The 22,904-nt window shown below is 56.8% G+C and overlaps 1 protein-coding gene across 1 annotated transcript in view; it reads left to right on the top strand.

Moving 5' to 3' along the window:
* Window positions 1-246: 246 nt before the first annotated feature.
* COL13A1 (collagen type XIII alpha 1 chain) overlaps window positions 247-22,904 on the top strand; it is a 148,394-nt gene continuing 125,736 nt past the window's right edge. Inside the window, exons 1-2 of the mRNA XM_039233270.1 lie at window positions 247-994; window positions 18,367-18,439. Of these exons, the coding sequence (XP_039089201.1) occupies window positions 701-994; window positions 18,367-18,439 (367 nt within the window). The 5' untranslated portion in view covers window positions 247-700. The remainder of the gene's footprint in view (window positions 995-18,366; window positions 18,440-22,904) is intronic.

Here is a 22,904-nt window from a genome sequence, read left to right as displayed (position 1 = left end):
TGTCACTTCAAAGAGGACAGGGAGCGCGGGAGAGGGGCTCCCGGGCCCAGCACACCACGCCCCCCACCCCGGGCGAGTTTGCATAAATAAATAAATCCAAGCCGTCGGCCCCGCAGGAGGTGGAGGAGAAAAGGGGAGGAGGAGGAGGAGGGAGGGGGTGGGAGAGATTAGTTTGGGAAGTAGCACGGATCGCTCATCCGATCCGTTCAGCCGCAGTGAGTGTGTCAAGTTACAGAGGCGCCGGAATCGGCCCCAACGCTCCTCGGCAGCGGCCGCGACCCACCTCTGCCCATGGGGTCCTCCGTGTGCGCCCCTTCGCCCCGGGACTGAAACTGGCTGGCCCGGGGAGACGCGAGACACCGAGAAGGACCGTCAGCGCGGAACCACCTCCAGGACTCTGCAGATACTTGAAGGGATAAACGGGGCGGAGAGAAGGCGAGCCGGCCAGATTCCCCTAACTTTCCTGGACTTGGGACGCTCTTCGAAGTAACTTTCTTCTCACCTGGGTGTAGCCCGATCACCGCTGGTTGTGTTCCCTCGGCTTTCCGCCTCCCGCCGCTAATTTTTCCATCCTCCTTGCCGGGAGCAAAGGAAAGGGACATTTCCCCCTTGCCCGTAGGCTTGGTTCGCACGTCTGGGCAGCGACTCTCGCCTTTATTTATTCTATTTATTTATTTATTGGTTCTCGAGAAGCCAGGGGATGGTAGCGGAGCGCCCCCGCAAAGCGGCAGCCGCCGGTGCCCGCGGCCCTGGGGAGCTGAGCGCGCCCGCGACGGTGGCGCTGGCGGAGGCGCCGGCGGAGCGCTGTGCGCGGCTGCCGAGCCCGGGGTCGTGCGGGCTGCTGGCGCTGGCCCTGTGCTCGCTGGCGCTCAGCCTGCTCGCCCACGTTCGGACCGCGGAGTTGCAGGCCCGGGTGCAGCGCCTGGAATCGGAGCGCGGGGAGCAGCAAATGGAGACGGCTATTTTGGGACGAGTCAACCAACTGCTGGATGAGGTCTGTGCTCTTTGTTACTGGCTTTTATCCCTCCCCGCGGCGCCCCCTCGCGCAGCCTCCAAACTTTCGGCCGACCAGCCGGTGCCCGCGGGCTCCTGCTCTCCGAGCAGCGCGGTGCGCCCTCCTGGGCCTCGCAGGAGCTGTCTGCGGGTGGGTGGGGGCGGGGACGGACGCTGCCCTGCAGTGGACTCCGAGGACCCGGAGGACCCCGGCTGCTTGTGTGGGACCCTTCAGCTCCCGCCGCAGGCAGGCGCCCCTGCGTCCCGCGCAGAGAGCGCCTGGGCGCGCTGGGCAGGTGGAGCAAGGCATGGCGCGCGGAGGCGTGCGGAGGCTGCCAGGCCTTGCTTCTCCCTCCAGGCAGCCCGCCAGGGCGGTGTGAGTGCCGCCCAGCGCCCACGCGGCGGGATATGTGCCCGGTGGCCCTGACCGGAGCTTGCTGGGCCCCCGCGGCCCTCCCCATCCATCCCTCGAGGATCAGCAGTGACTTTTATTGCCCCGTTTAGCTGGGTAGAGAGAGTGAGGGAGTGAGTCATCCAAGGGGCTGAGGGGGACAGAAGGGGCAGTCCTTGCAGGGAGTGGTGTCCTGGTCACTGTCCCAGATTGTTAGGGCCCAGGTGTGAGTCGCCCTGGTTCTACTGTCCTTGGGTCCGAGTCAGCCCATACCCTCCCGTTTCTTATCCCTGGTCCCCTGGAATGGTCCCCGCCATTTTGTGTTTGCGAGTTTTTCTGGGGAAGGGATGCCGAGCCGTCCCCACTTCCAAAATGTCCTTGAACCTGAGTAGATTAAAAGCCATCAGTGTTTCTTGGCCATGGCAATCTTAGGAGTACATGAAAAGAGCTCACCCAGGAAGGAGGGACATGTGGTCCCATTGGTGCCACCAGAGGAAAAGCTGGACAGTGAGAGTGTGAATCCCGGTGACTTAGAAGGATCTGGACAGCACAGGGGTCCAGGGCCCAAAGGAAGGGGAGGACCCACAGGTAAGGGCAGCAGTGGCCTGGGAAGAGGTCCTGGAATAGACTGGCGGTAGGAAGTTTCCCTGAGGAAGAACTCGGAGGGGGCCTCTTAGTAGGAGCAGTAAAGAGCACGGAGGTGGTTTTTATCCCCACTCTGCTACTCAGAAGCTGTGCAGCCTGGGGCAAATACCCTCACCCCTCTGAGCTCCCAAAATGTTTGTGGTCGTGGTGAGTGTCGGAGCCCAGTTCTTTTTTTTTTTTTTTTTAATATTTTTTTTAAATTTATTTCTAGGAAAGAGAGACAGCGTGAACAGGGGCGGGTCAGAGAGAGAGGGAGTCACAGACTGAAACAGGCCCCAGGCTCTGAGCTGGCAGTCAGCACAGAGCCCGACGCGGGGCTCGAACCCACAAACCGCGAGATCATGACCCAAGCGAAAGTCGGACGCTCAACCGACTGAGCCACCCAGGCGCCCCATGTCGGAGCCCAGTTCTAACTGTGGTGGGCACCGGGACCATTGTGACGCAGTGTACCAGTTCCCAACAGCCAGGCCTCTCTCGGGTTCCATCATCAGGCAAAGGCTGGTAGTGTGCAAAACAGCTCTCCAGGGTGGACGTGGAGAGGGAGGCCCCAGGCCAGAAGGAGAGGGTGGTCCCAGGGCAGCTTTACTGAGACTAGAGGTGCACCCATGACTGCTGCCAGCATCTGGTTCCCGTGCCCTGCCAGGCCCCAGGGGATGGCCACCCACAGTCCCCTGGGAAGTGTCTCGGCTCACCGGTGTGAGCGGGCAGCTGGCTGAGAGTGCACGTGGGACCAGCTGGGTGGTGGAGTGGTGCTGGGGCAGTGAGATACCACCAGGTATCTCAGGGGCCCTGGCTGCAGAGGGACAAGCATCTGACCCTGGGAGCTCCTCTCTGCATCCTCTCCTCTTCCTGGCCCCCCTCCTGCTGGCCAGGGCATGCTCCAGATCCTTGCTTCCTCTGCTTGAGACCTAACCATGTCAAGCCTTGTGCTCTCTGGGCCTTGGGGCTGACAGTGTCATCTGACATCCAATTTCCCCCTCTGCAAGCCGTAGCTCCGTGCATACCTGCTGACTTCTAGAGCCCTATCTGCCAGAGCACCTGAACGGAGCCCCATTTTACAGCTGGGGAGACTGAGGACCGCAGAGGGGCAGTAGATTATCCCGAGTCACATGATGAGACCCAGAAGTAGAACCTGAGTTCCTGACCCCACCTCCCTGGCTCCTCACCATGTGCTGCCACCTTCCTTTGCCCGTTTTCATTCATTGACTGAGCGAAAGTTTCTGAGAGCCAGCGTGGATTAGGCATCGTGGGGGACACACTTCTGCCCTCCTAAACTTACAGACAGATAGGACACAAAGAAGACAACAGGCGGTGACCATGTGAAATAAGCTACGATCATAAGGCGGAGGAGGTCTGGGGAACGTATTAACACGCAGCATACCTGACGCCAGTAGCTTCCTGGGAAAGTGATTTTCAAGTGAAGCCTTAAAGGGTGAATAGGAGACTTCCAGGCAAAAGGGATGAGTGGAAGGGCCTTGTTCCAAGGGGCAGAAAGAACAGCTTCTGACGGTTGGAAGAGTGGGGGGCAGTTTGCCTTGAGAAGCTGAGCGGTGGAAGATCTGGCTGGAGAGAACCAGGTAGCCCGGGTCAACAGGCACCTCAGACACCGTTAGAGCTATGTGAGGGCCATGGGGAGCCATAGAAGGGCAGGTATGTTCCCAGAATGGGGCAGGGAGTAGGGCAGAGAGGAAGGCCAAACAAGAGCCAGCACAGACCAGAGGGGGCTGGGCCCGGACTGGGCTGCAGGCAGGGACAGAGAGGAGTGCTGGAAGCCGGCGGGGAGTGAGGTCAGTAGCAGAGGGCACCGGAGCCAGAGGGAGGGGCCGGTCCTATGGCCAGAGGCGGTGGGTGGCGTCGTGCATGGGAAGGTGGCGCTAGGAGGCACCCCCTGGGCGGGGCCTGCAGTCCAGCGGTTCATGAAGGGACACTCTTAAGGGCTGCACTGTCCAATACAGTTACATGTGACCCATTAGACTTCATTAATTAAAATTAAATAAATTAAGTTTCTCAGTCACATTGGCCACATTTGAAGTTGGCTCGAGAGACACCCGAGGCTAGTGGCTACCAGTTGGATGGCGCAGACACAGAACTTAGATATCATCACAGAAGGTTCTCTGGGACAGCACTGCACCACGTCTGGGCCAGCAAAGGCGTCCGGGAGCAGGAGTCCCTTCCTAGGTGTGCTCTCCCGGGGCTGAGCAGAGGGCAAAGGTGAGGCAGGGGTGAGGCGGGGATGGGAGAAGTGGGACCACCAGATCCCCCAGTGAGAAGAGAAGGCAGAGGAGAGCCCGGGAGTTGGTTTGTTAGCAGAGTGACTATGCGACGTGGACCTGCAGAGGGTTCCTTCTGTGAAGGGCACACGGGGAACCCTGTGAGTGGGGGGGCCCCAGACCAGGATTCCGGCTGGGCTTTGCCACCAGCCATGCGGCCTTCACTAAGCCATGTCCCCCCACCCCCCCAAACCTCAGGCTCCTCCTCTGTGGAGCCCAGGCTCTGCCTCCCTCTCGGGGCTGCTGGGAGACTTCAGGGGACCGCAGCTGGGAGGATGCACTAGAAGGTGCCACCACCAAGGCCGTGCCCAGGAGCGTATGAGTGCTTCCGGAATGCTCCCTGTAGCTGCGCCAGGCAGTCCATTCTGGAGCAGGTAGGCCAGGCCACTCCCTGAAGGACAGGGCAGTCGGGCGAGGCACAGAACCCGTGTAGTGGCCTGGAGGCACGAACCCAAGGTCACTACACACACCCCCTCCCACTGGGGAGAGCGGCGTGCTGGGTGCAGAGACGGGATCTGGAAAGCAGGCGCAAGAAGGGACCAGGGGGGAAGGCCAGGCTGAGGGGACCCAGTGGGAGAGGAGCCTGGAACGAGGCAGGCCCAGAGGCAGATGCTAGCAGCAGGCCTGGATCTGCGGGGCCTGGCCGTGGGGGAGGGGAGGGTCAGAGTGGGGAGAGGAGGATAGGGGCGGGGAGCCAGCTCTCATGGGGAGCTGGCAGCGTGGCTTCCAGACCTCAGGCCCCAACGCTTCCCCCGTCGGTGCCTCTCTCCCGGGCTGGGACCCTTAATGAGCGCTCCAGCTGCCTGTGACTTGATTTGCTTGCTGTGAAGAAAGAAACTGGAATGTCCCAAATGGAGGAAATCAGATGTCACCCAGGGCTGGGCAGAGGGTGTGCTGTGAAAGGGAAGGTACCCAAGTCTAAATAGCTAAATCCATGTTGTAGTCCAAGGGGAGCCACGGGTGTGAGCAGCCACCTTCCAGTGGGCACCAGAGGATGCCAAGCGGACTCCTCTTCCCCAGCAATGAGAGTAACAGCCCCCCAATGGGAATGTCTCACATTTATAGGGTCCATACAGCAGCCACTGCTGTGCATGTTACCTCTTTCAATCCCCACAACCTCCCTAAGGGACTGACAACCTCACTGCCCCATTTTACAGATAAGAAGACTGATGTCACTGGTATTTCCAACCTACTATCTACGATCCAGTCTTTTGGGTGTAAGGGCATTTTCCACCTTCAGGAATTTCCTGGGGATCAAGGGAGTGTTGAAACTTCTAGGTTAAAATGCTGAGGAACACTGGACAGACTCCCTCCTCCATAAAAATAACAATACTGTTATTGTAACATGAGCCACTGTAATAGGAACATCTCACATTTAGGGGGTGTGTACAGGGGCCTTTTACTGGTATTTTTTCCAGAGGAGAATTCAGGGTAGAGATCAAAGCAGCGTCTGAAGGGGGGGGTGGGTCTTACAGGGGAAGTAAGTGCTTCTGGGGGTGTGGCCTGTAGATCCCAGCAGCCCGGGCCTCAGTAATCAGACAGACCCTGGACCTCTCATATGCAGCCAGTGCCTGAGCCATCTTGTGGGAAGTTAATGGAGAGACGATCCTCAGAGCCCCTCAGTCCCAGCCTCCTCTCTCTACAGATAAGAAAACAGGTCTCAAGTCTCCACAACCAGGTATCAGAGGAGCCAGAGGTAGGATCCCCTTCTCTGGAGAGTGCCTCTCTTCCACACCACCCCTTCTTCCTTCCAGACAATAGTTAATTGTCTGGTGAGACTGTGGTGAAGCCTTGGCATGCTCCATTCCCCATTCCCTGGCCTCAGCAGACATGATTAATCAACTGCAGCTCACTTTCCTGTTGAGCTTACTTAGGGCCTCAGAATCCTTCTCAGCGCTGCTCCAGAAGCTACCACTAATTAGTGAGAGTTGGTGGTCAAGATAAAGAGCAATTTCATGACTTTAACTTAAAAGAAACATACAGGGTAATGTTTATTACAGACAGCGCTGGGGAGAGTTGTTAACATTTTACAGCTTCTCCAAAGCCCTAAAAGCTAGCAGGTAGCTCCGAACGAAGCTGAGGGACTCGTTAAGTAGCAAACCCTCATAGGAAAATGGCAGGAAAGTCGAAGCATCCAAAACAAGATGCCGTCTGCCTTAGCATAGTTTCATGACTTGACAGTCTCAGAAAGATGCCTTTTTTTTGCCTCACCCCTAATCATTTTCATCTTGCCCCAGTGTCCAAACCACTCCAACCCCAAATGGGCTCTCGCTCTGCTCTGACTTCTTGCAGAACTTGCTGGCCATGCCAAGCACCCGGCTCAGAGAGGGAAACTGCAGTCACAGCGTGTGCTGAGTCCTCTTATCCCAGAACCCCAGCAGCCATTCCTAACCTCCCCACACACTCGCAGGGAGCCTCCTTCGGCCTCTGAAGCCTTCTCAACATAGCACTCCAGACTGCCGCTCTCTGTCCGTTAGACTCAGAGACAGCGCCTACTTCCTGTTCACGGTCCAGCCTCCGGCACACTGTGCAGTGTGTTCTCCTCTCTATTGCCTTTAAATATCTTGTCTCGCACTTGGTGCCTCACAAGCCAGCAGCGGGGATAAGAGCTCACTGGTCTCCAGATACCTTACTGAGCCCAGCCCAGGACTTCGTGCAGAGCAGGCAGCCCCCATCAGTTAGTTGCTGATTTAAGGTCCCTCTGCTAGAGGCTGCTCTCTTCCCCACACCCCAACCCAAGACCCAGCTCAGCAGATGCTCAGCATTTGCAGGGGCGCACCCTGGAGGTGGTATTTCACAGCAACGAGCAAAAGAGGAAGCAATGAACCCGGAAATCTGGGCTGTGTCTCCAGTGCTGGCAGGGAGAGTGCAGGTGGCTAGGTGTGATGTGTTCCCACCTGCACACAGCGGCTGGGAGCGTCCATCCCTTCCTACCCGCTCCCCGCAGCAGTCAGGAGCTTCCTCTCCACCCCCTCCCCCCCTCCCAAGGCTGCCTGGCACATTTTTGGTTGAGGCAAAACAGCAAGGTGGGTGAGCCACAGCATGTGACATCACATGGACCTCTGCCACTAGCTAGTTGCATGACTTGAGCTTCAGTGTGCAGATCTGGAGACTGGAGATGATGACATCCTCCTCACGGGGTTGTTGCAGGATTAAACGGAATCATTCAATTAATAGCAGCTGTAATTATTGGCACCTCCCTCGTCATTGATTAATAGCTGAGATTTATTGACTACTGTTCAAAGATTTCTACCATCTCTCCCTTCATTTCATTCTCAAAATAACCCTCTGTAGTGCTTATATTTTTATATATGTTGTTATATTTTATTTTATATTCTCACAGAAGAGAAAAATGGAGACCCAGAGAAGTTAAGTGACTTTCCCAAGGTCACACAGTGAGCAGCAGAGCCAGGCCTTGAACCCAGGCATTCTGGCCCCGGAGCTGGTACTCTAAAGCCACTAGTATACACCATCTCTAGAAAGTACCATACCCCACTAAGTCTGCTGAGACAGGTGATGAAGACCGGGGACCACAGACCCATTAGGTGTGGTTCAGCTTCCACAGAGATGGCATTGAGTGAGCTGACTTGGCATTGGGCCTACATTACCATCTCTGCTGTGAAACGCCATAGAGGATGTCGTCTGTGACATCAGGCCTTGGTGATGAAGCCCCTTAGGAAAACCACTGTCCAGAACTTCCCAGGAGGGCTGGATCAGGTCTTGTCTCATGGATACTGAGCTGCTCTCTAGAAAGCTTAGCACCAAACCTGGGGGGTCACCCTGTGACACAGGCTAGTCCTTCGGGGAGAAGTTTCTGCCTAAGCCCCAACCCCAGCCCCGTGTAGCACCCTGCCCTTGCTTTCCTTTCTGCCCCTTACCTCCAGCTGCCTTGCAGTGTAATATGTGTCTGTCTGTCCACGCAGCCACCTGAATGTCTCCTTTTGGAGCAAGACAGGGGTAGAAGCTCTTTGACGACTAAACTCTTTAAAGGTAGTCTCCCTCCTTCTCACACCTGCATGCCCTCAAAGACCTGGCCTCGTCTGCAGAGGGTCGGCTGGGAGCTGTGAAATCCACCGACGCCGACCCCTTCCCGGAAGCCCCCTGAGACGGAGAGAGACAGAGTTGACCTGTGCCACTGAACCCCGACCCCTCCCCGGGGTCCCAGGCAGTGCCGAGAGGCTGGGGCCAGCGGTGATGAGGGTCGCGGTGCTGGGATGGGGGGCGGGGGCGGGGAAGGCTGGGGCAGACAGGGTCCCCGGCTCTCCTGCGTGGTGTCCATGCTGTCACTAGACCCCGGGCACAGCTCCACATGGACACGCCCCCGGCAGCCTCCTTTCCTCCCCTCCCCTCCCATGCCCACTCCAGCCTCGGGTCCCCCAGTGCCCGCAGTCCAGTCTGTTTTTCCTTTACTCAGCTCTTTCCCTGTCCACCCTGCCCTCTTGCCAGAAGGATCGTGCCTTTGTGTTCTTTAAGTTACAGCTGGGAGGCCTGCCCCAGGGGACACATCTCCCCCAGGAAGACTGTTGCAGGGCCTGCCACTCCGCCGGCCAAGGGACTTTACACCTGTAGTTGTCTGTCGTGCTGCAGATGACCCACGAAGGTGGATCTCAAGCCACTGCCGTGAGGTGTTCTCTCTCGGGTCACGCTCTGCCAAGGCGGCCTGTAGGGCAGGATGCGAAGGGTGACCACAGGGGACAAGGATGCAGAGAGGGGACTGGTTAAAGGGGCATTACCTGGGGCTCTTCCAGGAAGAGCCTTAGTCCCTGTGAGCTGGCATTTGTGGTTTCCTGGGGGTCGGGGAGACTCGGTGATAGGGAAAGTCAGCACCTCTCTGTGCTACCCTCAACCTCTCCCCGCTCCGGAGATCAGAGCGCTGGAAGGAAGAGAGCTATGAGCTATACCAGGAATCCCCCTCCACAACCCCAGTTCTCAGGCTTACATACCCACAGTGACAGGGAGCTCACTACCACATGCAGCTGACTGCTGTGGCTGTAATGTGGGTGTTCTTCATCTAGTCAGAGCACTAGGCCCATCTCTACACCTACCATCCCCCCCCTCCAGCATGTGCTGAAAGCACCTCAAACTCAGTGTGTCTAAACTGAGTAGGAGCTCCCCCTACCCCTACCCCTTCATCTGTGGCTGCACCTCCTCCAGGCCCTGCCGCTCGCACCATCTCAGCCTCCTGCAGACTGTCCATTCCTCTATCACAGTGCGCCCTTCCCCTCCCGGGCTACCCGCTCCTGGGCCGTGGCAAGAGCCTCCTAACCCACCCCCTGCAGTTCACGCTGCCCTGTCTCGTCCAGCATCCATGCAGCAGCTGGAATGATCTTTTAAATGTTCTAAATACAATCACCACATTCCCCTAGTTACAGCTCTTTGGTAACTTCCAATTGCTCTCAGACCAGAGACTACATTTCTTTTTGTTTTTTTTTTAAGTTTTTTTTTAATGTTTATTTTATTTGAGAAAGAGAGAGAGACAGAGCATGAGCAGGGGAGGGGCAGAGAGAGAGAGGGAGACACAGAATCCAAAGCAGGCTCCAGGCTCCGAGCTGTCAGCACAGAGCCCAACATGGGGCTCGAACTCACGAACTGTGAGATCATGACCTGAGCTGAAGTCGGGCGCTTAACCGACTGAGCCACCCAGGCACCCCAGAGACTACATTTCTTAATGTGGGGCCTGAAGAGCATGGCCCTTTCCATTCTCTCTTGACTCATGGCTCCCTTTCCCTCACTTTCCAAGTCCAGCCCATGGCCATACACTGCCACAGCCAGGAGCACAAACTCTGGGGCCAGACTGCTGGGTTGAAGTCCAGCTCTGCTGGTTCCTGGCTGTGTGACGTTGGGCAAGTTGCTTAACCTCTCTGTGCTTTGGGTTGTACCTCTTAAAAAATGAAGGTGATGATAATAAGAGCGTCTCCCTCTTATTAAGTGTTGTTTTTAGAATTTAAAAAGTTAAAACAAGCGCTCTGAGCAGCACCTGGCCCTCCAGTAATAAGCACTGCAGTCTCCTGGAAAGAGCCCACCCCTGCCCCATCACAGTTGTGCAGTGGAGGGACATGGGCTCTGAACCAGGCTTTCTGGTTCAAACCCTGACTGTGCCGTCTTGGCTGCCCGTGGTCAGGCAAGCCACATGGTGCGGTTCCTCCGGAACGGGGTGCTGTGAGCGCGGAATGATTCATCTGTGCAGGACCCCTGCCTGCTGCATAAGGAGCACATTCCGGTGTCAGGTCTCAGCCATTGTCCCGCCACCTCAAGGTCATCCTCAGGTCTCCGCCCTGCCATCACTTCCCCACGGTGACCCAGCCTGTAGAGCCTCACCCCTACTCGCCAGAGCTCGGTGACCATGGCCGCTTCTCATTAACGTGTATGGTTTGCGTGCCTCTGCCCGGAGACGAAGCCCCACGGGGCAGCCTGTGTCTGCTCTGCTCCCACACGTCCCGGCCCTGTGCGTGGCTCTGGTGCACATAGATGCCCCATCCCCATTTGCTGAAAGGAGGGAAAGGGGGAGGAGGCTCCTGGCTTCCGCTCCAGCCCTCTCACCTCAGCCCCTCCCTGCCCCTGCTTTATCCTGCACCGGGCCCTGCAACTACCCCAGGGCCCTTGACCCTTTGGTCCTAGGCCTAGGACAACCCGGCTCCTGCCCACATCCACCTAGTCCCAGGGCCCCCTCCCTGGCTCCCTGAGGCAGCAGCAGGGCCGCAGGTTAGCTGAAAGGAAGGACTTTCTCATAGGAAGGCTGGAAAGCTCACACAGGGGCATTCACCTCCTTTCCTCCCACTCCTTCTGATCTGCAGAGCCTCGGGCAACACCCCTTTGCAGTTCTGGTGAGATGGGGCGGGGAGGGGGGTTGGGCAGAGGCAGCCTGTGGCATCTGGCGGACCCTCGGGCCCCCGTTTCACGGCCCTGGGAGTCTGTGATCAGGCGCCAAGTCTCTTGCACAAAGAGAACTGTGGAGGGAGGAAGAAGACGGTTCTCTGGGCACACCCCATGGCACCCCCTCCCAGCCCCCAGAGCAAGTCTAGTTTGGGTGGGTGCAGCTTGAGTGTCTTCATTTCCTCCGTCTTGATTTCCCCGTGCTGATTGGCCTGTGCCCCGGGGCATGCAGCCACCATGGGCCTGTCCCCCTAACAAAGCCCGTCTGTGGGGCCAGCCCCCTCCTGCCCTCCCTGGGATTAGGCTCCACGCAGCCTCTGTCCTGCCTCTGTGTCTTTGCCCCTCGCCGGAATGCCCCCTCCCCCATCTCCATCTTTCCAAATTCTGCCGAAGCCCATGTCCCTCTGCACCACAGGGAAGGGCAGACCTCAAAGCGATTGATTCAGTTCAAGTGCGGATCAGAGACACCAGCCCTGCTCTCCAAAAACTGGCTTGATCTCCAACAGGCGCCATCCCAGGAACAGGATGGCACAGGGTGGTGTAAAGGGCCCTTGCAGATGGGATCACGCACCCCTCTGTGCCAAGAATGGTAATCAGACACTGGTGCAGGGGCTGGCGCTCTGCTCAGGTGGTCATTCCAATGGGCAGCTCACGGTCAAAAGGCAGGGTTGCAGGCAGGACCCTCGCTCACCCTCCTTTTTCTGGGAAGGAGGGTTCGGAACGGGTGTGGCGGGAAACTGGACCACATGTCCACGGCAGTGCATGAGGCCAGGCCACCTTCACTGTGGCAGGCGGGAGTAGACAGGCCTGGCAGCTGGCTCCGGACAGAAGTGGGTTTCACCTGGCCACCAAGAAAACAAGCTGGCATAGCAGGTGCTCCCCGTTCTTCACATCTGGACACTCTTAGTTTTCTGATCTCATCTCATTTTATCCTTCTATCCATCCCATGTTGTCCAGGGGATAACTAACGTCATCCCCATTTCATAGATGAGGCAGTTGAGGCCCAAATGGGCTCTATCTCTTGCTTAAGACACAGCGGGAGAGCTGGGACTCAACCCGAAGGTCCCGGCACCCCCAAGTGTAGTGCAAGCCAAGTTCTGTGTGTAGGAAGTCCCTCCTCAGAGTTCAAGGCCATCTGTGCTAACCCAAAATGGAGTCTTACTGTAGCTCCCAAGGGCTGGTGGGTTCTAATAGGAATCATACACTAATAGTATCAGAAGTTAATTATTAAATGACGTTTTCCACCGAAATACTTAGCACAGTGCCCGGCATGTACCGTAGCTATTGTCATTAGTGTTAACTCTTGCGTAATAATTCCTCCTGGCCAGTGCTTTATGGTTTCCAAGGCACTTTCCACAGCAACGCTTGGAGGCTGGCAGTGGGGACAAAAGCCCCATTTTACAGATTCCCCCAGAGGGGAGGCACCAGGATCAAGGTCTCAGCCCTGGCGTGGGCAGCTCACCTGCTCTGGGCTCCACCCCACCCCCTGCCTTCACTACCACTTGGACATATGTCCACATATTACAGAGGCCCAGGTGGAGCCTGAGCCCTTTAAGGGCACCCCTGGAACTAAGCACAGGGAGGGGGTGGCCCCTAAACTCAAGGCCAGGCCTAGCCGCATTCTCTGGGGGGAGTGAGTAGTCGCCTGGCGTTTTCCCTTTGATACCGATACAGGCATTTTATTTTTATTTATTTATTTTATTTATTTATTTTTTTACAAATAGTTTATTGTCAAATTAGTTTCCACATAACACTCAGTGCTCATCCCCAAAGTGCCCTCCTCCATGCCCCTCCCCCCCTCCCCCCCACATCCATCAGTCCTCAGTTTTTGTCAGCATTCAAGAGTCTCTCATGGTTTGCCTCTCTGCCTTTCCCCCACCATTTCCCCCCTTCTTCTCCCCCTTGGTCCTCCGTCAAGTTCCTCCTAATCCTCCTATACGTGCAAACATATGATATTTGTCCTTCTCTGCCTGACTTATTTCGCTCAGCAGAACACCCTCAAGGTCCATCCACGTTGCTACACATGGCCAGATTTCATTCTTTCTCATTGCCATGTAGTATTCCATGGTATAGATAAACCACATCTTCTTGATCCATTCATCTGTGGATGGACACTTAGGCTCTTTCCATGTTTTAGCTCTTGTGGAGAGTGCTGCTATGAACATTGGGGTACATGTGCTCCTATGCATCAGCATTTCTGCCGATACAGGCATTTTAATAGCTGGAAGATGGGGCCGTGATGTTTCGGCTCTGGCCATGCAGGGCATTCCAGGAGGCACTGGCTGCCAGCAGGGGTGGAGCAAGAGGGCAGCTCCATCCGGGGCGGCTGGGGGTCCACACTGGGGCCTTGGAAGGTTCTCCACCAACCCCTGAGCCTCTGCCTGGGCATTTCTCACCAGGAGTCTCAAACTCAGACGCCTAAGAGGACCAGGCTAGTGGCCTGAGTAGGCGAAGCTGGCCAGGGGGAGGTACTGTGATGGCCTGGGCAGCACATGCCCCTTAAAAGGGCAGCCATCACCCATCGCCACCCAATCATCGCCGTGGCCCAGCGCTGCCAGATGCCCCCGTTGTACGAGAGACCAGAAATCCAGACCTTGATGTGAAATCTCCTGATTTGTGAACGACCAATATTTATTGAGCACCTACCGTATGCCAGGCCTTGTTCTAGGCACCGGGGATATGGTAGTGAATGAGCAGACCAAAATACCTGTGTCCTTGCGAAACTTACCTTCTAGGGGTGAGGGTAGGCAGGAAGCAAGAGAGATGAGCCCACAACTCAACCAAGTCCAAAGGAAAATAGTAAAACAGGGAGGAGGGATAGGAAGTATATTGCAGGAGGGCCCTGGCAGCAGGGAAGACCTCGCTGAGAGTGAGACGGTGCTTGCTAGGAAACCAACTTCCCCAGAAGACAGAAACAACAAGTTCAAAGGCCCTGAGGTAGGAGAAAGCCTGGCATGAGCAGGGGCATCAGGGAGGCCTGTGTGGCCCCCTGGCGGCCATGTTGAGAACGGTCTGTGGGGCGAGGCTAAAGGCAGGGGGTTATCACGAGGTTATCACAGTGACTGGGCCAGAGATGATGAGTGGGGCTTGAACTGGGTGTAGTGTGGAGGTGGTGGAAAGGGCCAGACCCTGGATGTGTCTAGAAAGTAGAGAACAGGAGTTGCTGAGCACATGGGGGTGGAGTGAGAGCGAAGGAAGCATCACTGATGATCTCCGGGGTCTGGCAAGATGGCGTCACCATTGCCTGTGAGGAGGAAGACGGGAGCGGCAGGCCCAGGGGCGTGGGGACAAGATATGAGGGGCCTGGTTCTGCCAAGCTAATTTTGAGATTCTATCAATGGAGCTGTCAGGTAGGCAGCTGGTTCTGGAGGAAGATCCAAGTGAGAGGGCAGTGAGGCCGGCAGTGGCTCGTACAGATGGGGTGGAAGACATGAGGCAGAGCGAGGGTCCCCAGGAGCTGGCACAGAGAGAAGCGAGGTGAGACAGCGGGCTGTGGCCTCCGAATAGATAAGAAGGGGCCAGCGGGGGAGACAGAAGGAGAACAGACCGGCAGGAGGGAAGCTGGGAGGGTGGCATCCTGGCAGCCAGGTGAGGAGAGTGCGTCAGCAAGAAGGAGGAGGAACCAATACCGTGACCGGCTGAGATGAGAGGGACTGTCCTCTGGGCTTAGCAACATGGGGGTCACTGATGACCTGGGGGACAGCGCTTGGTGGAGGGAGGGGAAGAGCCTTGCAGGGATGCCCCAGGAGACAGAGCTGGAGATCGCCTGGGAAAGAGCTTGGTCCAGAGCGGATTTTTCTTTTCCTTTCTCCTTACGGTGGGAGGAACGGCAGCGTGTGTGCCTAATGATTGCATCCGGGTCGGGCTAGTGACAGCTACATCCCGCCCATAGCCTGTTTGTGTAGCTATGTCTTTATGGGAACCCAGCCGTGCTTGTTTGCTTCTCGTGTTTTCTTCTTTTTTTTTTTTAAATTTTTTTTTTATGTTTTATTTATTTCTGAGAGAGACAGACAGCGTGAGCAGGGGAGGGTCAGAGAGAGAGGGAGATACAGAATCCGAAACAGGCTCCAGACTCTGAGCTAGCTGTCAGCACAGAGCCTGATGTGGGGCTCGAACCCATGAACTGTGAGATCATGACCTGAGCCGAAGTTGGACGCTTAACTGACTGAGCCACCCAGGTGCCCCGCTTCTCGTGTTTTCTACGGCTACTTCTCACCTCCAGCAGCAGAGCTGAGGGGTTGTGTCGTTGTGCGGCTCACACAGCCTGACCTAGTCCCTAGCCGGCCCTTTACAGCAAAGATCGAGCCTGATGAGAGTCCCGATGGAGCCTAGAGGAGGGACTTGCCGATTCAAACGGATGGGGAAGGCCTGGTGCGAGGTTGGCCTCACTTGAGAGAAGCACAGAAAAGGGGCAGGTGGCGTCCCAGGCACAGGTGGGTGGGGTGAGTGGTGGCGGGCGCCGCTGGCAGGCCTCTTCTGTCAGGGTCATCGGTTGACAGGGACATTGGGGGAAGGGCGCTGGGGCTGGGAAGGAAGAAGGCCGAAGAAGCAGGGGCGGGGAGACGAAGGAGGAGCGAGGCCAGCACGGTGCACCTGCTGGGCTCTCGTCCGGGATAGTGGTAGTGAATTAAAGCGAGGCCACAGCGTCCAACTAGCGCTAGAGCTTCCTGGCTGTCAAGAAGGCACGGGATGTCAGGACTGTGTGTCACTGTAAATTCAGCCGCGGCTGTGCCCTCCCACCGCGTTCAGCCCTCCAGCCAGGCTACCGCGGCCGCCTCCAACACTCCGAATGCTCTGCGCAGTCTGTCTCAGGCCCTTTGCTCTGCCTCCTTCTGCCTTGAACGTTCCCCCTCCACATCTCCGCATGACTCATCTCCTTGCTTCCATCAGGTCAGTGCTGAACGTCCCCTCCACAGAGACCCCCTTCTCTGGACCCCTGAGCTTCAAATGCCTCCTGCTGTCACTCAGCTGCATTACCCTGCTGTATTTGTCTCTGCCGCGCTTACCGCTGCCTGAATTGTGTGCTTGTGTCTCTGTCTCCCCCACGGGAAGGTGAGCCCCGCCAAGGCAGGGGCTCTAACTCCAGGACCCCAACCTATGCTTGGCATCTCTTGTGGTCAAGTGAGCGGAGCGACAACCCTAGGCAAACCCAGCTGGCCTTGGCTTGTCAGTCACTGGCTGGCCCTGCCACTTAACAGAGATACAAGTCACATGCCTACTGTGTGCCAGGCACAGCCACAAATAACCCCCTTGAAGACGTTATTGGTGGGAAGGCGTGAGCAGGTGGATGCATGTGGTCCCTCAGCTGTGAGTGGGTTCAGGAGCAAGGCTCAGAGCTGGGCCCTTCCCCAGACTGTGTGCTGGGGGTCATTTGTGTGCCTGGTGCCCATGCCCCACCTGCAGCCTGACCCCAGCATCGGTCTACCTAATATGTGTGCGCCAGCCTCCCTTTGTGAGTGGTGGCCTTCCCTTTGGAACATTCTTCCCCTCCTCTCCTTCCTGTCTACATTGACCTTCTGCCCCTTCTGCCTTCAGAGCCTCTGCCCCGCCCTCCCCCCATCTGTTGCTATACTCCCTCTCCCAGGGACATTGCACTCTTCTCTCCAGCAGGACAGAGTAGACTTTGCATCAAAAGATCTGAGTTCTCACCCCAGACCCACCACATCCTCGCTGTGTGACTGTAGCAAGTCACTCAGCTTCTCTGAGCCTCCGTTTCCTGAAGTAGAAAATGAGCTCACTATTAAATCTCCCTTAGAGTTAGATGGTGAAAAATAGATGTGAATCTCTGTACAAAGTCAGCCAGCTCGGTGCTGAGTCACTGTGGGGGCTCAGCACATGTTGTAAACCCTCATAAAGCTTTCCTGACCTTCCCTCTCCACCACCAGAGGTGACACCAAATCCTATGACCTTCTTTACCTCTCCCGCGGCCCGGCCTGAGCGGCAGAACTACCCAGCACTGAGGAGGCGGACGATGGAGAGATGTTTGTTGGGGGATGGGCAGCGGGCCTCCTACCTGCTTCACCTGCAGGGACCTCAGTGTACCGGTCATAGTCAGCGCCTGTCAGCCACAGCACAGGCCCCCTGTGGCCAGCTTTACATGTGAAATCAGTCACTTCAAACTACTGGAAACAAATTCAATGGGAAAAAAATTACTGGCGAAACCAAATAAAATACATCTAAAGAGCAATTTGGCCCCCGGGCTACCGGGTTCTAACTGCCGCACTAGCATCAGGGAACCCGGCGCTACCACGCTCCACCTGTGACCTTGGCCGTGTTAGTCTCCCTGCCCTGTGCTTGGGGTCCCTCACCTGTAACCTGGGAGTATAACAAGAGCTAACGTTTATTGTGTGCCCCCTGGGGCGGGGGGGCAGATGGAGGACAGCCTCCTCTCCTTCTCTGCATCGACCATGTCAATCCCCTCCCATTAACCCGGCGAGGCTTCATCCTGCTCGGGGTCTGACTGCACAGGAACGTAGGCAGCCTTGCCCCGGAAGCATCCCTGGGAGCCTCTGGGCCAGTGTGGCCCATCCTGTGTGGCCGCGGAGACTAAGGCGCTCGGTGCACTGCCCTTTGAAAAGTCAGACGCTGGTGCTTACAGCCATGTGCCTGTCCATCGCGGTCACAGAAATGGCAGCTCGGGGGGCAGGAGATGCCTCAGTCTACTTGTCGCCACTTCCTCAGGGGCTTTCCTGATTGGCTCGCTGATTTGCAAAGAAAGGTTTCCATAGGGGGTCAGGTGGTCTGCTCAACCCCCTCTCCCCCACCCCTGCCCAGGCCTGCCTGTGCCTGGCTGTGAGGGACACGAGAAGAACAGAAGTCACTGTCCCTGACGCCAGGATCAATCAGGAGCCCAGACCTAGACAGGAAACAATTAGCAGAGAGCCGAGAGAAGTGGGTCATTGTGCCCGTGATTGCAGAGTGCAGGAAGGCTGCAACCGGTTTATGGGGCCTCGGGGTTGGGGCTCATTTCTTTAAGAGCACTCGGAAGACATCAGACACTGAGATTCCCTAGATAGGACCTTCTCCATCTGCTTCTTATTACTCAGACGCCTGCGGCCAGTCTTTGATCCAGGAGCAGTCCTTCTGCCAGCCCCCCGGTGGCCCTTTCTCCCGCTCCGTGCCCACCGGCCCGCAGACCCTTCCCCGGGCTTGGCCTTCCGATCTGTGACCCCTCTTCCCTGTCTCCTTTTGCAGAAATGGAAGCTCCACTCTCGGAGGCGCCGGGAGGCCCCCCCGAAGATGCCTCCAGGGTGTCACTGCCCACCAGGTAAGGAGCCCTGCGAACAGGTGACTGGGAGGGCGACACACACCAGAGGCCCTCTTAGTGGGTGTGCTCCTGCCACAGCTGCTCAGAGCATCACTTTTCACATGGCAGGTGGAAATGACAGTTTCTGAACTGCCTACCTCCCCTCCGCTGGTCGACCGGCCCCCCCACCTGCCCTTTGTCATTCATTTGTTCCAGTGTTCCGTCATTTGTAACCTCTTCTCTGGGAGGAGGGGGAGCCCGCCAGGTGGTGAAATCAGGTAGGATGATAGGCATCGCCATGTTCAGAAAATTATGAAGTATTATGCAGAGTTGAAGAAAACATAAGCCCACGAGGGCAGGGACCTGGCTCGTCAAGTTCACTGTCATGCCCCCAACTCCCGATGCATAGCAGGTGTACAAAATGGTTACACAAATGAATGAAGGAGTCCATCCGCGTAAACTTGCCTGCCCTGGCCAGAGGGCTCAGGGCGCCCAGTGTTTGCTGCATGACCTCTAGGGGATCACGTGTAAATGCACACTCACTTATAAGCTAAAGGCTGCAAGGTGACGTGGGGGGTAATCTGGACTCAGATTCCGCTTTTGCCATTGGGCGGCCCTGTCTGCTCAGGTCACTAGTGAGGACTCCTGTCCCAGTGCTCTTGCTATGTTCCTCACCAGGGTTCCCGCTCTGTGCCGGGTGCCCTGCCAAGGGTGGGGGGGGGGGTTCAGTGGCACTGTCCACCGTTGATGATAGTGACAAGTTATAGCTCATGAGGACTTTTCTGGGTGGCTGATCATTATGACTAAGCTATGAGAATGACAGATGGACAAGTGTCACTATTCTGTCCTTTCTTGTGGGTCGGGAAGGAAGTTCCAGAAAAGACTATGTGGAGCGGGGGGCGCGGAGAGGAGTAATCACAGAGGGTCTTGCCCTGCTCTGGGCCTCTGCCAGCCTCAAGTAGGCTCCTTCTTACCCATCTGTGGGCAGATGACAATGGCATGCCCTCTGCAGGGCACAGGGGCCCTGGTAATCTTCACCCAGGGTCCCCAGCCCAGCACAGGGAGGCCAGCAGGTGGTAAGCAGGTGGGAAGTGGAGGGCCCACATTCTCAGAAGAGTGAGGGGAGCTGGATGGAGTCACTGATGAGGCCGCTGCCACGGGAAACAGTGGGGCCGTGATGGGATTCAGCTGGCCCGTCGGGAGAGGGTCGCCCGGGTTAATTAAGAGGGTGTCCAGAATCCTGGGAAGTGCTCTCCCTCCCACAAGGCCCAGGAGATTGAGCCCTGGCATCTGGGAAAGTTTCTGGCAGGAGAATGCCAAGATTAATGAGCTGGGATGAGGGCGAGGGAAGGGTGGGGGAGCCCAGGTGGAGCACCCATAGCATCGGGCCCCCTAGGGCGGCCTATGCTTCCGCCAAGCCTGTCTGCCAATGGCACCCATCTTCTGCTCAAAGTCTAGAATGCTGACGAAGGGCAGGACATTTGGAGCCACAGAAAATAGGGGTTTGGGGTCCAGCTCTGACATTTATCAGCTGTGTGACTTTGAGGGAATTATTGAACCTCTGGCCTCAAGTTGCCTGGTGTGAAAACTGGGGATGGTAACCACCTTGCAGATGTACGGTGGAGGCTCTGGGAGATGGTCATGGAAAGCACTTAGCACTTTTCCTGATGCTTAGAAAGCACTGTTGTTGCTAGTGCCTCGATTCCTCTTGTACTTGAAGATGCACAGAAGTCCGATCAAGTGTTGGGGGCGATGTGGGCTGCACACTGATGGGGAGGCAGAGGCTTCTCCCTCTCTTTCCTGACTGGGCCTTACGTGTCCTGCCTGCCCTCCAAGTGGGTTCCTAACCAATAGGCGTCAATTTTGCACTGGGGAGAGTCTGGCTCAGGCAGTCCCCGGAGGTTCGGGGCTGGGAGGGGTGTAGCAGGAAGGAGGAAAGGTCCGGAGGCTGCTTCCTCTCTCCTCACTTCTGGGAGTGTGTGTGTGACCAGGGGTCTTGGACTGGGAAGAGGGAGTGGCAAAGCAAGTGGGGGCAGCTCAGAGGTGGTGGGAAGAAGGGATGCAGCATGGAGGGGTGGGGAGGAGCCACCAGCAGGGACCCACCTGGCAGGAGATGGGAGGGGAGAGCAAGGGATCCTGGGGGGCGTGTTTAGGGTGTTAGTCACCCAGAGGGCAGTTTGGCCCGAATTCTAGATCAGAGCCAGGTTGGTAGTGTCAGGAGAATTTAATAAGAGGGGGCAAAATCAGAAGGCGACTAAGATGCTCTCCCAGCTTCTCGGAGAAGCATCAGGAAAGGTGATGGACCGCTATTTCCAGAACACTCCAAACAGGCTGAATGGATTTCTGGTGTCCAAGCTCACGGGTAGAACACCACTTTCGTTGTTGCCCCCAAACGATGCATCTCAGATTATTTCCTTAGGGTCAGAGTTTATAAACCACCTTGGGAACCACGTTGAGGTTCCTGAGACTGGTAGAAGGACTTCTACCACTGGAAAGCGCTACCCACAAAGTCAGAGCCTTATCGCTTCTGTCTTGCGAGATGCTCAACGCATCTTCAAAAAGTTAGCTTCGGTGATCGGTGATGGTGCCTGAGCGATGGGGTTCTTTCCTGCGTTCTTCCTCCACCCTCTGGTTGGTTGCTGGCACCTCCCCGCCTTCACACACCACACGCCCCGCCCCGCCCTGACACTGTGCTGAGGCTTCCCTGATGCTAAAGTTACCGCTGTTGGGACGTAACACGTAAGCACACGCTCTTTCTGTCTCTTGTGGCCGCTGGGATCCGAGCCTAGAATCTTGAGCCCATGCCTGCCCCCAGCCTGCCTCTGCGGTTGGCTGGGCCAAGGCGGAGTCCTGGGTGTGTCCTTCCTAGTGGCAGCTTTGGGTCCCTGGATGGCCTCCAGAGGGCTCAGGACACATAATCACGGGCAGAAAACCCACCTCCATCCCTTCCTACTCTGACCTCGCCAGCATCCTCCCAGGGTCCTCCCTATCCCAAAATAGCCCTGCACTGGCTGAGCTCTGGCTGCTTCTGGGCCACATGCACTGTTTTCCAGGGCTGTGATGGGCCTGCAGGCCCGGGCCCCGGTGCTGGCGGTTGGGCCTCACGAGGACGGTCACGGCCACCACAAATTCAAAGGAGCGGGCCATTTGCAAAGGATACAGCCTGGTGGGACAAGGGAAGGGCCTGGGAACCAAGATGCGCACCGTGGGAAGTCCCACGCCACTTGAAATGAATACAAAGATCAGGGAAACTCCCATTCCTTGTTCTTAGCAACAAATGAGGAGCAGGACAATATCGGCTCCAGCCCCCAAGGAAGCAGCTCCTTCAGGCCCGCCTCGCTGGGGCTGGGTGGGGTCGGCTCGGTGAGGGCTTCACACGGAAGGAGCTGCATCAGCTGAGCTCTGGTGCAGGTGGCTGTGGGGCCTCACCTCTGAGGTGCAAAGTAGGCCAGAGTCATGAAAGTAGGCCAGGCCGAGAGGTCTGGACTGCCGAAGGGGGACAGGGGATGGGTTGGTGAGATCTGTGCCTTAGCACCTTAGCCAGCCCTGGTAGAGGGACCGGATGGACAGGAGAGAAGCTGCCTTCCGCCTCGCTTATGGGAGAGCCCAGGGCCATCTGCTGGCTTACAGTGTGCTAGCGACAGGCGCGTGGAGTGTCGGGGGTCCCAGAGGAGCTTGGGACTCCGGGAAAACTTCACTGAAAAGGTGGCACTGGAGTTTGGTGGGTGGGCATATGGTTAGGGTATAGATTCAGCTGCCGCCAAAACAGGAAATCCCCAAATACAGAGACGCTAACAAGTTTGGGGGCAGCGGGGGGGGGGGAGGGGCGGGGGGGCAGGGGAAGTGTCCCTTCCTTAGCAGACCAGGGGATTGTGGCTCAGGGCTGGGGAGGTGGCCTTGCCATCTTCTTCATGTGGCATTATGCTGGCAATTATTTTGTCTCACCATCCTGGCTGGAGTGAGAGAAGAAGGAGGCTGGGGGAATATATGCCCAAACCTTTAAGAGCAAAACTTGAAGGAAGAAAAAAACCCTGACATGCGTCACTTCTGCTCGGATCCCATTGGCCAGCTCTCAGTCACATGGTTACTGGGTCCGAGGGAGATGGTTACTGGGTCCAAGGGAGGCCAGGCAGATTTTGTTTTTTTGCTGGGCAGCCATATGCCCAGATTCAAGTCTGTTGCTATCAGACGTGGAAGAACAGATACTGGAGAAACAACTAGCAGTCTGCATAGAGGGCATTCCAGGCTGAGACACCGGCCTGGACAGAGGCTCGGAGAATAAGAGAAAGGCAGACAATTTGGGAATGACAACCAGGTAAAGGAAGCTGGAGCATAGAAGCAGTGACCTGAAATAAGGGTGGGAAAAAATATCCAAGGGCCAGGCTGAGGAGTTCCAGCTCTCTTCCTTCAAAGAGCGGGAAATGGTTTTCATCCTGAGGCTGATCGATTAGTAATGGCTGCCGGGAGAGGGCAGAGTCAGATTCGG

Source organism: Hyaena hyaena, unplaced genomic scaffold, assembly GCF_003009895.1.
Source record: "Hyaena hyaena isolate Hyena2069 unplaced genomic scaffold, ASM300989v1 scaffold_73, whole genome shotgun sequence".
Classification (NCBI taxonomy): domain Eukaryota; kingdom Metazoa; phylum Chordata; class Mammalia; order Carnivora; family Hyaenidae; genus Hyaena; species Hyaena hyaena.
The sequence above is the reverse complement of the archived record's forward strand: the minus strand, read 5'-3'. Positions and strand labels throughout refer to the sequence as shown.